Source organism: Dromiciops gliroides, chromosome 1, assembly GCF_019393635.1.
Source record: "Dromiciops gliroides isolate mDroGli1 chromosome 1, mDroGli1.pri, whole genome shotgun sequence".
Taxonomy (NCBI): domain Eukaryota; kingdom Metazoa; phylum Chordata; class Mammalia; order Microbiotheria; family Microbiotheriidae; genus Dromiciops; species Dromiciops gliroides.
In genome coordinates, this window is record NC_057861.1 from 7,902,222 (window position 1) to 7,919,403 (window position 17,182).

General features: G+C 49.1%; 1 protein-coding gene across 1 annotated transcript in view; it reads right to left on the reverse strand.

Moving 5' to 3' along the window:
• Positions 1 to 17,182, reverse strand: part of LIMK2 (LIM domain kinase 2) — a 71,616-nt gene that overhangs the window by 46,657 nt on the left and 7,777 nt on the right. The window contains exon 2 of the mRNA XM_043975278.1: positions 11,010 to 11,109. Within this exon, the coding sequence (XP_043831213.1) occupies positions 11,010 to 11,109 (100 nt within the window). The remainder of the gene's footprint in view (positions 1 to 11,009; positions 11,110 to 17,182) is intronic.

A 17,182-nucleotide genomic window follows, 5' to 3' on the forward strand; every position in this document is an offset into this window, starting at 1 on the left:
GGCAGGTGATGAATGTTCTTTGGCCTCACCAACTCAGGAAGGTGTGGAGTTGGCACTGTTTGCGTTGGGCACAGGGAAGGAGCGGCCACACAGGTTTTCACATATTTGGTTACAAAGTACGCCATCTCCCTCACGTTCCCAAGACTCCAATGAAGGAAATGAAAAAGTTCTGGTAACTGAAATCGGGGTTTAAGGTGAGCTCAGAGGAGAAGAGCCTTCAGGTCACTCTGAGGTAACTATAACAAGGTCATTTCGGCTGGAAAGAAACAAGAGACAACGATCTGAGAAGGACATCACCCGGTTTTTTCGGCAGGCTTTGAGAGATGTTACAGTGCAAGCAGTGAACTGAGCTAAGGGGATGGTTATCAGGAAAGGGCTGCCTCAAATCCAGGTTAGGCAGGAAGAGACAAATGACTGCAGCAAGCTCGCATCTTGGGGCCACAGCAGCCAGGGCTAATTTAGCCTTCTGAGGGTGGGGTCGGGCAGATCTGGGCTCTGATCCCACCTCAGACACGGCCTAGGTGTGTGACCACCAGGCTTCTGTCAGTGGCAGAGGCCACAGCCTCGCTACTGTTCCCCAAACAGGGCACTCCACCTCCCAACTTGGGGTGTCCCCCAGCCCTTTCAGCTTACCCCCTGCTTCCCTGGCCTCCTATCACTCTCAGCTCAAGCCCTACCTTCTGCACAAAGCCTTTCCCAGTCCTCCTGAGTGTTTGTGCCTCCCTGCAGACGGCTTGTGGGTTCCCAGCTGCGTGAGTGTTGTCTGCCTATCAGACTATGGGCTCCTGGAGGGCAGGGACTTCTTTTGTCTCTCTTTGCACCCACTGTGCTTAGCATAGTGCCCTACACACAGAAGGCCCCTAATAAGCACTTGTGGACTTGTCCTGACTGGGGGAAGGCCCGGTTCAGCTCTAACTCTATAATCCCCACTCACACTCAAAGCCCATTTATTGCTATGGAAAGGCTGGCTAATGGGGTCACTTCTTCATTCCGCTGACCTTCCACCCTGTTTGGACAAGGCCATTGATAACTTTAGGGCACAACTCTTATGCCCCCCCCCCCCCCGGGCAGTGCTTAGCCATACAGAATGTCAAGAAGACCGCTGAGTGGCACAATGGAGAGATTATTATTAGGCTGGGAGCCAAGACCTGAGTTCTAATCCTGCCTCAGTTACTTCCTAGCTGTGTGACCCTGGGCAAGTCATTTCATCTGCCTGCCTCAGTTTCCTTATCTGTAAAAACCCTCCCAGGGTTGCAGTGAGGATTAAATCAGATGATAGCTGTCGAGGGCTTAGCACAATGCCTGGCACATAGTAGGTGCTATTTTTTAGTTTCTTTTTTCTCTCCTTTGCTGCCAACAGCAACAGACTTCTCAACGACTGCTTCCGAAAGGTGCTGGTCCTGGGGGTGGGGGCCTCTTGAGTAATCAGCTCCACTGTGGGACCACACTAAGCATCAATTGGTGGGTGGGGAGCAAGGCAATGTCCCCACTGCCCTAGCATCAGTCTGCTTGGGTGACCCGCTCAGTACCTGGGAGGTCCTATGGGATCCACAGGAAGCTCATGGAGCCACACTGTCATCTGACCGAGAGCTGCCTTGGGGCAGCAGGGGGCAGGGCTGCTTCGCGGAGGCTGGAGAAGCAGGCCTGGAAGCCTGAGGCTATGTAGCCTGGAGAGAAGGGGAAGGCCCAGGAAATGGGACCGGCCTGGGCAGTCTGAAAGGTTCTGCCCAGTCCAGTCCTAAGTGCTAAGTGCTCAGACACTGCAAATCTTTGAGAGGAAGCTGGGGTCCTATAAGAGGGATTCGGACTGGATCCAGGACTGGCTCTTGGCTTGAGGTCCACACACAGATTTCAGGGGGTCTGTTTGGAAAAACAGACACCTTTATTTTCCCTAAGCCCTAACGAACAGTGTGCATTTGCTTTAATTACTGAAAACTAGGACTCAGAGCTGGGAGCCCTGGTCTTTCTTCCTCAGCCTGCCAGGGAGGTCCATGACATGAACAAGGTCCCCATGGTCCTTTCTGGTTCTCTATGCTCATCACAAACTGCTGAAAGTGGGCACAGGCCCCAGAAACCATCTCCTCCAACCCTTCATTTTATAGAGGAGGAAACAAGGGTCAGGCAGGCAGTGATGGGCTCCAGTCTGCCCTAGAGCTTCCCCAAAGTCAGGGGTGGCATGTTGAGGAGGCAGAAGAATCTCTCCCTCTCCCCCAAACCAAAGGAACATCACAGCAAGGGAATTCTGCCACCAGCAGCAGCAGCAGCAGCAGCCCAGCTAGGCCTAGTTCTCTGGGCCCTGAAAACTGTTTCCATGGCCACAGAAGGGAGGGCAGGGTACAAGATGTTCCCATCACAGCCTGATATGCTGCGATCCATAGGCCTCCCACCTCCCACCTCATTACTCAGGAGGGTCCTCTTGCTGGTCACTCAGGGGGATCATTTGTTGTCTGGAAAAATGACTTGGCAATCACTTTTCACAAGAAAAAGCCAAACAGATCCAGGACTGTTCTCCAGGAAAAAGAGCCCCAGTGAAGCGAGTGGTGTCTAAGACCTTTACGTTGGTGAATTCTCCTTCTGAAAAGCCATGGGTACTCAAATCCGAGCAGAAGGTGTGCAGGGCTCTGAGAAGCCGAAGTTGTCCTCCCCTTTTCCCCTCCCATGCAGAAAAGGCTAATGTGATGCAAGACAAGCAGATCCTCATTGAGGATGGTACCAAAGACACTGGACACTGAGGATGCAGCAGCCCGGAACTACACTGCTGTCTACTGGGCCATCCCATCAGCAGACCCAGATAGGGCCCCAAGCCCAGGGCCTTCCTGGCCTCTCACAGGGAGAGGGTGAGTCCCCGTTTGGGGAAACTTCAAAGGAAGGGGAGATGGCCAATCAGGCCAACAGGCTGCCCAAGGGTAGTCTACAGGCTGAGGACACACAGAGACTGTGCACAGGCCACCACAAGACCCAGAAGCAGGCACCAAACCACCTTGTGGCAATGATGGGAGGGGGCTGAAATGCCTGCTCGAAATCAACAGGGAGGTGGGGCAGCTGGGTGGCACAGTGGATATAGCACCGGCCCTGGAGTCAGGAGGACCTGAATTCAAATCCGGCCTCAGACACTTGACATTTACTAGCTGTGTGACCCTGGGCAAGTCACTTAACCCTCATTGCCCCGCAAAAAACAACAACAACAAAAACCCAAACAAAACAAACACACACACACACACACACACACACAAAATCAATAGGGATGCTGGTAACAAACACACTGCTAAGGAGGGCAGGTGCTCATGAGCACCAGCACAAACAGCTGCCCATAGATCAGGTCAGCTGAGACTTCGGTAGAATATTCTAAGAGGCAGGATTGCAGACTGTCTGTAGACAGGGCAGGGGAGGAGTTTTATCGGATTAAAAACTCAGCAATTTCCAGCCCCACCCTACAACTAGGACAACAAAGGGGCATGTGGGTGGAGTTGGTAACTGCAGGCCCCAGCTGGCTGTCCCAAAGGGGCCACAGTGCAGGGACTCCCCGAACGGGGTGCTTGGCTTCCGTCGGGGGGCAGGGGGGGGTTGCTCTCTGCTCTGCAAAGGTCCTAGGTCACCCCCACACACACACACACACACACACTCACTCTCTTAACCACTGGTTGTTGAAGGAAGGGTCAGACAACTACCATACTTCCCTCCAATCTGTCCAAGACCTTACAGACGACTGGGGGGGGGGGGTGTCTAACAGTCAAATCACCAGTTTCTATACACACGACCCTGGGATTCTCAAATGCCTCTTGCATTGGGTCCCAAGGACCTGAGGTCATAGGCCTCACTTTACAACCTGCCCCCAACTCCCCACCCAGAAGGTTGCCCTACACCCAGCTAACGTGCTTCTGTTCTACTCTGTACAACAGTGGTGTCTTACCCTCACAACCAGCCTGTAAGCTGCTGAGGATCTACCCCAGCAGAACGGGGGGCACAGCGAACCTTTAAACAAATAACTATTCAGGAGGTCTGAGAATTCTAGGCACCTCTTCTGCAAAGCCGAATGGGATTGTTGGCAACAGCATGTAGCTGGACTCTTTGGAGAGAAGTCTTGAACTGTCTGAGCTAAGAGAGTGCCCGATGTCCTGGCCCTGACCCTGACACTCCGTGACTGTGACCCCATCACTTCCCATCCGGAGACCTTAATTTCTTCATCTGAGAGAGGCAACAGCGAGGCTGGCCCAGAAAAGAAGTTGCACCATAAACAGCCTAAGGGTGACAGAGAGATTTCTACACCTACCAAGTCCACTCCCACCACCAGTAAGAAAATAAGTTCCCAGAGATGTCAGGCTGAGTTACAGAACTGGACAACCTGCAGCCCCTCACATCCTTGCTTCAGTCTCTCTGCTGTCCTAGGAAACAAGAACCTCTGGCACCAAGGGGAAAGCTCTGCGGGTTTAATTCACTTCCTCAAGCAAGCATCAATGGAGCCCCTGCTGTGGGCAAAGCCCTGAGCTGGAGCCCAAGGGAAGATCATGCTGTCCTCATGGTCCGTACAGGAACAATCATAATAACCCTGTGCCTGACCCTCTGTCCCCCCCCCCCCCCGCCAATATTGTCACTGAGGAGTCCTGAGTGACCTGCAGAGAGGGTTGGCAGGAAGCCCCTTGTCCCAGGGTGGCCGCCTCCCTCTGAGATCCGCTGGCCTCGTGGCATTTTGGGCTTTACAGAGCTCTCCGTGTACTACTCACAGCCCTAGGAGGGAGCTGTGGCTGGTCCCCCACATTATCTTCACTTGAAAGCTGAGGCTCAGGAAGGTGAAGAGAACAGCTGGCCTCTGGGCACTGGCCTAGAGCTGGCTGGTGTTGGAAGAAAGAGAAATTCTGATGATGCCCAATGTCTCTCCTTCCACAATGCCAAACCAAACCAAAGTCCTGCCGGTCTGTATCAGGGCCATGGTGGGAGAGAAGATTCAATCATGAGAGCTTTTGTGAGAAGTGCGGCATTCTGCCCAGGCTACTGAGAGGATGAGTAGGCAGGCCCGGCCCAGGGAACAGCATGGGCAAAGCCCTGGAGGGAGGAGAGCACACAGCATGCTGAAGGCACTAAGAACAGACCATCCCCTATCTTGAAAATCTTAGCTGGGAAGGTGCAGTAGAGCTTACTATTATGAGCTAATATCACCGGGCCTCCCAGTGCACCCAACACCTCCCCTCTCTAGTGCTTCTGGCAAGAACAGGAAATGCCAAGACATGTTTTAAAATAAGGTCACTTCTTGCTGAGTTTCTGGATGTCAGTTTTAATTTTTCCACCAATATAATAGATTTAAACAAATAACCTGGTGACTCCACTTGTATGTCTGAGTTACTAGGTGACAGAAAAGGTTGTATATTAGCCAACCAAGCACTTATCTGTGGGCATTTTGCCCACATCCTTTTCCAATTAATTTTTTTTTTTTAAAGTGAGGCAATTGGGGTTAAGTGACTTGCCTAGGGTGGTCACACAGCTAGTAAGTGTTAAGTGTCTGAGGCCGGATTTGAACTCTGGTACTCCTGAATCCAGGACCGGTGCTTTATCCACTGCACCACCTAGCCGCCCCCATCCTTTTCAACTACATCCCTTCCAATAGCAGTAACCCTTTCCACCTTGACCTATTCTGTTCTAGAACAGGAGATAAGTGGCACCTCTCATAGACTGATGTCTGTTATGGTAATTTTTGTGTGTGAAATCACTCAACCACAAGACAGGTATTGGATCAATCGATCGATCCACAAGCCTACTATGTGCCAGCCATGGCGTCAGATGCTGGGGATACAAGCCCAAAGAATGAAACACACACACACACAGAGCGAGATCAGGGGAGAAGGGAGAGAGAGGAAGAGAGGAAGTGAGGGAGAGAGAGGGAAAAAGGGAAAGACAGAGAGGGAGGGGAGAGGGGAGAGTAATTAAACACAAGGCAGTTTCGGGGAAGGGTCACAGCAGCTGAGGGCATCAGGAAGAGTTTTATGTAGAAGATGGGGCTTGAGCTGGGACTCTACCAGGTAGAGTCCAGGAGGGAGGCAGTGTAGGCATGGGAACAGATGGGAGATGAAGTGCCATGTGTAAGGGAAAGAAAAGAGGTTAGCTTGGCTGGGCCCCCAAGGGTGACATGAGGGGGAATAGTAGCCAATGAGGTGAGAAAGATCGATGGGGCCCATGTTGTGAAAGGGCTGTAGAAGCTAAACTGAGGAGTCTACGTAGCTCCTAGGAGCAATGGGAAACCACTGGGGTTGACAGAGTAGGGGAGTCACACAGTGAGATCTGCCCTAAGAAAAATTTTTTGGGAACACTGGTGGATAGACTGGAGCAGAGAGACTTGAGGCAGGGAGACCAACTGTGGTGGTCGTCCTTCGTTCTCAAAGAGGATGAAAATGCTATCACTACATCAGAGTCCAGATACAGTGTTTCCAACTGTGGCTGGTCAGCTCTACCACAGGCCAGGTACCAAGAATCCGCATTAACATTTGGAGAGCTCACAGAGCACAGCACCCTCTCTGACGTGGGGATGCCATGCTGGGTAGTCCTTTGCCAGTGACTTACTTTTTTTATGTTTTGACACAGGGTGGGCTTCCCCACCAGCCATGGTAAGTGGGCCAGGGTTGGGTGAAGCAGACAATTTTCAGGGCACCTTTTCTAGCCCCTTCCTAATGCCAGGAGGTGAGCAGTTCAGTCCTTAAAAAAGGCTGCTCAGAAAGAAAATAAAAATGACACTTCTGCCTAAATTAATTAATTTACTCAATGTCATGCCACTCAAACTACCAAAAACTTCTTATATAGAGCTAGAAAAAACAATAACAACATTCACCTGGAAAAACAAAAGATCAGGAATATCAAGAGAATTAATGAAAAAAATGCAAAGGAAGGTGGCTTAGCCATAGCAGGCCTAAAACTAGATTAGAAAGAAGCAGTCATCAAAACTATTGGCTTCTGGCTAAGAAATAGAGTGGTGGGTCAGTGCAACGGATTAGGTACACAAGACACCACAGTCAGCGAATTCACTGTTTGAGAAACCCAAAGCTTTTAGCTTTTGGGATAAGAACTCCCTATTGACAAAAACTGCTGGGAAAATTAGAAATGGAAGAAACTAGGTATACACCAATATCTCACACCGTATACCAAGATAAGGTCAAAATGGGTACATGACTTAGATAAAAGGTGATACCATAAGCAAAGAATAGTTTGCCTGTCAGACCAAGGAAAAAGGGAAGAATTTATGACAAAACAAGAGATAGAGAGCATTACAAAATGCAAAATTGATCATTTTGATTAAATTAAAAAGATTTTGTACAAACAAAACCAGTACAACCAAGATTAGAAAGAAAGCAGAATGCTCAGAAACAATTTACTGCAAGTGTCTCTGATAAAAGGCTCATTTCTCAAATATATAGAGAACGGAATCAAATTTATAAGAAAATAAGCCATTCCCCAACTGATAAATGGTCAAAGAATATGAACAGGCATTTTTTAGATGAAGAAATCAGAGCTATCTATAGTCATACGAAGAAATGCTCTAAATCACTACTGATTAGGAAAATTCAAATTGAAACAACGCTGAGGTACCACCTCCACCCATCAAATCAGTTATTATGACAGAAAAGGAAAATGATAAACATTGGAGAGGATGTGGGAAAATGCATTGTTGGTAGAGTTGTGAACTGATCCAACCATTCTGGAGAGCAATTTGGAACTATGCCCAAAGGACAAACTATGCATATCCTCTGACCCAGCAGTACTAATACTAGGTCTGTATGCCAAAGAGATCATAAAAAAGGGAAAAGGACCTATATGTACAAAAATATTTATAGCTGTTCTTTTTGTTGTGGCAAAGAATTGGAAATTGAGGGAATGTCCATCAATTAGGGAATGACTGAAAAGTTGTGGGATATTAATATAATGTAATACTATTGTGTTATAAGAAATGATAAGCAGGCAAATTTCAGAAAAATCTGGGAATATTTACATGAACTGATGCTGAGTGAAGTGAGCAGAACCAGGAGAACATTATACATACTAATAGCAATATTGAGCAATGATCATCTATGAGAGACTTAGCTCTTCTCAGCAGTATAATGGTCTAAGACAATTCTAAAAGACTCATGATGCTATCCACATCCAGAGAAAGAACTAATAAGAGACTAAATGCAGATTGAAACAAACTATTTTCACTTTCTTTGTTTTCTTGGTTTTGTGGTTTTTTCCTTTTGTTCTGTTTCTCCTTTCACAACATGACTAATGCGGAAATATGTTTTACATGATTGCACATGTATAACCTATATCAAATTGCTTGCTGTCTTGGGGAGGGGAGGGAGAAAAATTTGGAACTCAAAATCTTATAAAAAGTGAATGTTGAAAATTGTCTTTACATATAATTGGAAAAAATAAAATACTTTTTACATTACATTAAAAAAAAAAAAGGCTTCTCAGATACCCTAGGGGGCTGCCAAATCCTACTGTGGCTTCAGTCCAGTGAGAAGATGACCCTATGGCCTGGGCTACCTGTGTTCAGGGTGTGCAGGGTTGTCAGCCTTACTCTCTCTTCAAGGGTCATTGGGAGTCCAGTGGCAGGACAGAATCAAGACAACTGGTGATGGCTTAGGATTTGGTGGGTGACACTGGTGTCTTTGGGTGTTTAACCAAGCTCTAAACTCTCTACAGAGCTTGCTTCAGCCACCTTCATGGCCTGTAGGAACAAATTGTTCTCATCTGCCCATTCTGCTGGAGGAAGTCTTCACATGTTTAGCCTGTTTGCCCAAACGGTTTAGCGGGGTGAGGCCACTACACATGCTATGCTCTAGCTTCTTGTAGCCACAGGTGAGAGCTGGGTGACAAGCAAACACCAAAGGTGGAAAGCAGCCCTGAAAGGGGTTCGGCAGCCCTAGAAGTGCTGGTCCTCCCCGAACACACCCTCCACCCTAGGGAGACCAACTAGAAGGCTGTTGTAATCGTCTAGGAAAGAGGTCATGAGGAGCTGAATTCAAGGATGGCCCAAGGATGGTCCTAGAGTGGAGAGAAGGTCAGATCACAGAGATGTTGTGGAGGCAGAAATCCTGAGTTTTGGCAGCTAATTGGTTCTGTAGGATGAAGATCCAACCCAGACTTTGGCTGGGAGAACAGAAATAGGGAAGACTAGCAAAGGAGAGGGTTTGGGAGGACAGGAAATGAGGACAGTTTTGGATATGTGGAGCTTAAAATGTCTCTGGCACATCTTGTTTGAGGCGTAGCTTGAAAGGCCTAATAGGCCTAATAGGCAGTAGGCAAGTAGGGATTGAATGAAGCTGGGGGGGGGGGGGGGAGAAAGGGAACAAGCATTTTTTTTTTCTTGAGGCAATTGGGGTTAAGTGACTTGCCCAGGGTCACACAGCTAGTAAGTGTTAAGTGTCTGAGGCTGGATTTGAACTCAGGTACTCCTGACTCCAGGGCCAGTGCTCTATCGACTGCACCACCTAGCTGCCCCGAACAAGCATTTTCGTAGCCCCTGCTCTGTGCCATCTTACTTGGGCCTCATAACCACCCTGGGAGAGAGGTGCTATTATTATTCCCATTTGACAGATGAGGAACCTGGGGCCCAGGGGGTCAGGGGCACCCATCTAGGAAGTGTCTGAGGATGGGTTTCAACTCAGGTCTTCCTGACTCCAGGCCCGGAGGATGCTCTATCCACTACAGCGCCCCCTAGCTGCCCCAACAAGAATGGCGATGGCTAGAGAGATCTGTGAGTGATGTGCCCATGAGGTCACCTGCCATCCTATCTTCCCAATGGGCCCTAGAGCCTTCCCTCCAGTGTGCCGACTGTGGCTCAGGGCTGCTCCAGAAGGTCCTCAGGGAGAGCCAATTCACTTCAGCAAAGGAAGGGCCTGGCCTGCCCAGGCCCCACATACAGAGCTCCAACAGAAGCTGGAGTTAGATGGGCCCATCTCTGCACTTATCCTACTCCAAAGCAGCACTTTCTGGTCTTACAAAAAGGAGGGGGCTGAGCCCGCTGGCATTCTCTGGCGGGGAGCAGCCAGCTTAGCCAGGGAACAGTGGAAGTGCTGGGAAGCAGAAAACAGTAGAAAAAAACAAAACAAGCCCAAGTGGCACTGACCTGGCCAAACAGCCAAAAGACCAGGAAACAGCAAAAGGACAGCCTGGTAGGGAAGGGTTAGAGGGGGAGGACAGAGGAAGCCTGGCTCGAAGCCCCCTCTCCGCCTCCCTCTGCCTTTCAGAGGCCCCACGTGGCCTGGACAGAGGTGAGCCCTTTGAAAGGCATGCACTGAGTCAGGGGCCGGGCACTGTGCTCAGAAAGCTGTGCTTGCCGGGAAAGGGGGCCCCATAATTGTCAGAACTCTCCCAAGCGCCTCTATGGGGATGACCTTTGTGGCATTAATTTGAAATCCTTGGTGGTAGCTTCAAAAAAACAACCCCCAAGCCCCTGAAGTTTAAACACAACTCACTCAGCCCTCAAGGAAAAACAGGAGGGGGGCGGGGTAGGGGCAGCCCTTCTCTCTCTCTATCTAGTTTTCAAGCTGCAGAGTGTTCTTTGGGGGTTTTTTTGTCCCTCAGAGTGGATCCTGATGCTCATTTTAACCTGACCTCACCTGGGGGTGCAGTGGATACAGTGCTGGGACAGAATCAGGAAGACCTGAGTTCAAATCCTACCTTAGACACTTACTAGCTATGTGACCCCAGCTTCGTCATCTGTGAGATGGGATAATAACAAAAACTACCCCCTAGAACGATTGTGAGGATCAGATGAGATATTTACAGAGGGATCGGCACGGTGCCTGGCACACGTCTTTGTTACTGTTATCATTAGATGAAAATGTCTGGGAATGTGATTTGTTCTGATAAGCTCTGACCACCACCAACTGACTTTTAACTGGATTCTTTTAACCGTTTATGTGAATGTGGGCAAAGTGGGGCTTTCTCACTTGGGAGGGCGATACAGCCCCATCTGATGAGAAAGAGCACCCCATCCTTTCATCCATGTCTGATGTCCCCCCGGCAGCCAAGGCGCCACTTACCGAAAACAAGACGTGTGCCAGACTTCACTCACTGTTCGATACAGTCTCTGGGCCACAGGGACGTAGTCACCACATCCTCGGCATCTCCACGTGTCTTCCCCTACGACAGAGAACAGGGACACTTTTAGATGAGAGGAAGGAGGGTGTCCCAAGGGAAGCACCAAACTGGAGGTCAGGGAATGCGGGCTCGAGGGTGGCTTCGACTGTGACACCATGTGGGTCACCTCAGTTTCCTCATCTGTAAATTGGGGAGGAGACAACTTTGCCTCTTCACAGGGCTGCTGTGAGGCAAGTGCCCCACCAGCTGCCAAGCGCTTGAGCGAAGGTTCAGAGGCTGTGGGCAGCATTCTGGCTGACCAGAACAAGGCATCTGTTTACCAGCTGAGAGGCTTCCTTGTAAACGGACCCTGTCTGGGAGAAAGAGCTTTGTTTGGGCTCCAGACTGAAAGCCAGGGCCATATTGGCAGGGATAGCTCCTGAATGTTGTTAGACCAGCAGGGTGGATGAGTAGACAATGAACAGCCCAGCATTTCAGGGATGCTTGGGGCAACTGGGGGCAGCAGCTGACGGGAAGGAATTGCTCACAGCCTCCCTCCTCACTGCTAGACAAGCTAACTAAAGAAGCAGGAGGAGGGCTTCGAAATACCATCTCAGCTCCCTGGATGGCAATGAGCTCAGGACCTGCCGCCCCTGGACAGCTCTCCTTAAAGGGACACATGCTTATGGTGAAGGGAAAAACCCAAACTCCCGGGAGGGGCATATTTGTGAAGTCTCATCTGAAAGACTGCTGGGGTTGGAAGGTCGAGGGGCCAGATGAGGCCGGCTTTAGCCAGCTCACCTCTGCTCGTTCACCTCCATGACACCAAGGAGGCCTGTGGGCCATCAGCCGACAGATCCAAACACCAAACGAGAGCTGTCCTTTAAAATCACAACCTGTATGTCCAGAACCCAAACTTTCTTACCCCAGGCAACTGATGAGCCAAGTACAGAGTAGGCTCCTGCCTCACTTCTGACCTAAAGCAAACTGATCAATCCAGACCCTTCAAGACCCTCACTCGCAGCACCTGGCTCTGGTGCTTCAAAGAGCAGAGATCTGCTAGCAGGGAATGCATTTCCTAGCCACCCTCCTGTCCCCTGCACGTTCCCAGCATGCACCAGGCCTTCACTCTTCCCCCCATAGAATCCCCATCTACCCTTTCAAATGCAAAGCAAGCCCTGCCTCCAGGAGTAGGCCCCTGATTTCCTGGCTCTAAATGTGACCTTCCTCCAATGCAGACTTAACCTAACTAACTGCCTGTCAAATCCCCCAACCCTCAAAGACTAAGGACCACAGTGCTCAGCACAGCACTGCCTCCGGTGCTGGGGAGACTGAGGGTTTAGGTAAGACATGGCTGCGACCTCCCGGAGGCTAAGACAGAAGCAAGGACGACCAAAACGTACAGCACCATAGGATTAGGACATCACAGAGGAGAAACCCAAATGCTACATGAGGGCCACTGGTGGAAGGACGTGGCCAGGTGCAGCCTGGGCAAGAAGAGGCTCAGGGGGCCACAAAGTAGGGGAGAGGTTTCACATGCTGCCTTCCAGGGGAACTGGGTAACCTGTTGCTTCCTGGACATTCATGGTATGGGACCTTTCCCTGGGCTATTTCCTTTCCTCCTCTTTACCTGATGAACTACTGCTTATCTCTTCTCGCCCTCCTCCAGGAAGCCCCCCTGGTACAGCCCCCTTCCCACCAGCCCATGACCCAGTAACAAAGCTGCTCTCCTCCCAAGGCCGCTTCAGACCTCGTCTGATTCCATCGGGGTGGGCACACTGACTCCCACCAGATCACAGCCCTCTGACCTTTCGGACACTGTCCTTGAGAGTCAGTGGGGGATAAAAAAAGCGTTAGTACAACCAACAGAACAGTCACAACACTTGGCACTGGTATCTCTAAGAGAGGAAGAGTGAGGGAGAGGGGTTTTAAATCAGGCTTTTAATATCTACCTCCCCATTAATAACCACAGGAGAGCCAAGAATTTGGCTTCTAACTGTGCCTTTTGTAGGCATGCCCAGTTCTCTTACCATGTGGGAGGGGCAACTTCCTTTGATTGGCTCCCCGCAACTTGCAACATGGGCTCCCTTTTTCTGCTGCTCTTATCGGCTGTATGCAGGGGGTGAAGATCCCAGATCACCCACAGCCTGAGAACCCCAGTGAGGGGAAGGAAAACCCTTCCCACCCTTGAGGACTGGGTCTGTGTTGTTTGTCTTCAGTTTCGGGAGCCAGAGCTTGGGCCCCACAGACCTTGGAGCCCGGATGGCAGGCAGCCTGAGAAGCCAGGGTGCCTAGGACTCGAACAGGGAATCATGATGTCCTTGTATAGGCCCCGATGCTTCAGAAGCATTTGATAAACTCTTGCAATCTGAGCTGTCTACTGGTGTGGTGCTGAGGCATTGGTTAAAGATGATCCCAAGGTCTGGAGCCTCAGGGACTCTGAGGAGATGATGCTATGGACAGAAAAGCTCTGAAGCCAAACCAACATGGCCTGATGGGGAAAGATCAGAGTTGGAGGTGAAGGGAAATAGCTGAGTAGAGGAGGCAACGCAACAGATTCCAGAGCAAACAATCCTTAGCGATTAGGAATGAGTTCAAAGCTGGCTGGCCTAGAGAGGTAATGAGCCCCCCTCCTTAGAGGGGGGAGGCTGGACCACCATTTCAGCCCAGCTCGCAAGGCTGGGTACCGTACTATGAGCTGGCCTCAATGGCTGCTCGGGACTTTGTCAACATCCGACTTCTGAAATTCTGTGATGCTAACTGGGAACTTGGGTGAAAAAACAGGACTCGAGGAGAGACTAGGGAGACATTGGCCTAGCACAGCAGTTGAAGCCATAAAATGGGTCTGAGTTACATTCATTTTCCACTAAATTAGAGAGGCTAAAGCAGGTGAATAAAGACTTACCCCCTCAGCCCTCTTCCACCTTCTTGGCCAATTCCTACATCCACCTGTTATTCTTACACATTTACAAACATCCTGAATCTTTAGAGTTGGAAATGACCAGCAAAGTCTTGCCCCTTGATAGCCTTTCCAACACCCTGCCTCTGTCTGCACATGTCCAGGAAACTCACCATCACTTTTGCCCCAGATCTTATCCTTCCTCCAAGCTCCCCCCATTTCTCTTTTTTTCCCTTTTATTCATTTTGAACTTAAGTAGAAAAAGGAAAAAAAGCATTTTCATATACACAGCATAACAGAAAAGGAGGATGATTTCAATATGAAATCATCAATCTCCATTTCAGAGTTTACTTTTTGAAAAACTATGTAATAAATACTACCTTGGGTTTCAAAACTACCTTGCCTTTCAGTGCTTCCTTCTGAGAGATATTTTGTTCTTTGCTGTACACTTCTTGTTTTTGTTTTTTTCCTCCTTCCCTCCCCACACTGCAACATTTCTCACACACACACACACACACACACACACACACACACACGTGTGTAAAATCATACTGTACTTATTCTATTTATCAGTTCTTCTTCTGGAGGTAGACAGCATCTTTGTTGGGTTTTTGCAGTTGATCTGAGTATTTATAATACATAGCTGTTCTTCAAACAGTACCGCTGTTACCATATACAACATTCTCTTGGTTCTGCTCATTTCACTCTCATTATTTCATGCAACTCTTCCTAAGTTTTTCTAAGATCATCGAGCACAGCAGTATTCCATCACAATCATGTACTACAACTTGTTTAGCCCTTCCTTTATTGAGGGGCCTCCATTTCTGGAGAGCGCCACCATCTTCCAGTCACCCAACTTGACAACCTTGAAGTCATCCTTGACTTCTCCCTTGACTATTGGTTCTACCTCCACAGCATTTCTCATATCCCTGTCTTCTCTCTGCTCACACAGCAGAGGACCTACTTTAGGCCCTTATCAGTTCTAGCCTGGACTATATAAATAGGTTCCTAACTGGTCTCTGCCATTGGTCTCTTCCTTCTCTAATCCATTCAGTACTACCCAGCTCCCAGACTGGTTTTCCTAAAAAACAGATCTGATCATGTCATTCCCCTACTCCAAGACCTCCAATGGCTCCCTCTTGCTTCTCAGATAAAATTCAAACTCCTCAGCCTGGCCTTTAAAGCCCCCTACAGTCTGACTCCCACCTCCATCTGCAGTCTTCCTTCCCTTTTCTCTTCTTCAGACAATCTCCATTCTAATCAAACTGACCTTCCAGCTATGTCACATACAAACCCTTCGCTCTTCTGCTTTCACCTGGTCCCTCGTGACTAGAACACACACTTCTTCAGTCACCTCCAGCCCCCAGGATCCTGCCTCAGGCACCTGGGACACCCCAGTAACATCATCTCTCTTAGGAAATTACTTCTGATACGCTCTGCATTTGCTCCCATAGAGCCTCTGTGTTCCACCATCCAGCATCAGAGCTAACATATCATAGGTGTTTGATCTAGGCGCGCTGATGTCAAGTTTACAGGACAGTAAGTGGGCAAGTCAGCTGGCTGAAAAATGGTGCCTGCACAGGAGTGACATAAAATGGGGCTGCACTGGAGAGGACCTTAAAAGCCAGGCCAAGGATTTTGTGGCTTAACTTCAAGGCCATAGGATTTCTGAGCAAGACAGTGACACGCACAGTCAATCCTAGGCCTCAAGAAAAGTACTGGGGCTGCAGCGTGAATCATGGATTGGACAGGGAAGAGCCTTGAAGTGGAGAGACCAAGTTATGGCCATGGCCCAGGAAAGAGGCAATGAAGGCCTGAGCTTGGGGAAGGTCAAGGTGAGGGGAGAGAAGAGTGTGGACTGAAGAGATGTGAAGGCAAAGGGAAGAAGACTGGGCATCTGACTGAATACAGGCAGTAAGAGGGCAGATCAAGGCAGCTTAGAGGATGTGAGGCCACTTAGCTAGAAGCATGGCTGTGCCCTCCAGAGACACACTCAGCTTTGGAGAAGGAGACTAATGGGCTCCACTTTGACCTTCTGAGTTTGTCCTTGAGGAGAAATGTCCTTTAATGAGATATCTAGCAGGCAATTAAGGCTGGACAGGATGCAGAGGAAAGAGTCCTGGACATAGAGGCAGTGGGCTTGGGTTCGAATCCTGGCTCTGTGACCTCTCTGGTCCTGCCTTTCCTACCCTATAAAGAGATCAGGCTGAACGGTTCTTTAAAGTTCTAGATCTGTGGTCCTTAATAAAGACTGGGGGAGTGTGTGAGATCACCAAGAGAGGGAGAGGGAGAGAAAGGAAGAGGCCCCTAAACAGAGTCTTGGGGGACTCCCATGTAAAGGGGGAGGCACAAGGTGAGGGACCCAGCAAAGGATATGGAGGAACTATGGCCAGAAGAGAGCCAGAAGGCAGAGGAGAGGAGAGCACCAGGAGGTGGGTGGGGGTAGCAGGCCAGGTACACAGGTACCAGGAGGTCAGGAAGGGTGAGGACTGATCTTAGGTTGTTTTTTGGGGGGGTTTTTTGCAGGGCAATGAGGGTTAAGTGACTTGCCCAGGGTCACGCAGCTAGTAAGTGTCAAGTGTCTGAAGCCGTATTTGAACTCAGGTCCTTCTGAATCCAGGGTCGGTGATTTATCTACTGAACCATCTAGCTGCCCCTGATCTTAGGTTTTAAAAGAGGCTCACTTTGATTTTCCTTCCCTTTTAAAAATGTCTCTGTATACTATTAACTTAGAAGAGATTTTATTTCTTTATCAGCAAATCTGATTTGACTGTTACTGTACTTTTGGAAAGGTTCAAGTAGCTTAACATAAGCCCTCTGTACTGTGCACTGGGTAAAATACTTGGTTTAGCCAGCATCTGGCCTAGTGTTTTACAAAGACAAAAATATAAAGGTTGACTCACTTAGGGATCCTCAGGGCTGAAGACTCTGGTGGCTGAAGAACACATTGAGAGTTAAGCAGGGTGCCCAGAAAAGAAACTTATTTTAGCCAACAGAATGGGAATTTATTTTTCTCTGAGCTGTTTCTTTCAGTTGCTTGACTCTTGTGCATTAGAAATACTCATTTCCAAAATAGGTTAGCATTTGTCAGATTTAGGGATCAAGGCCTTTTTCTTCCCCCTATCCTGTGTAGGTGAGCTCCGGATAAGAAAATTAAAAAAGAAAAAATTGTTCTCAAAAGCTTACCAGACAGTAACGGGAAGAGAAGAGAAGAAAGGAGAGGTTGAAGTGTCCATT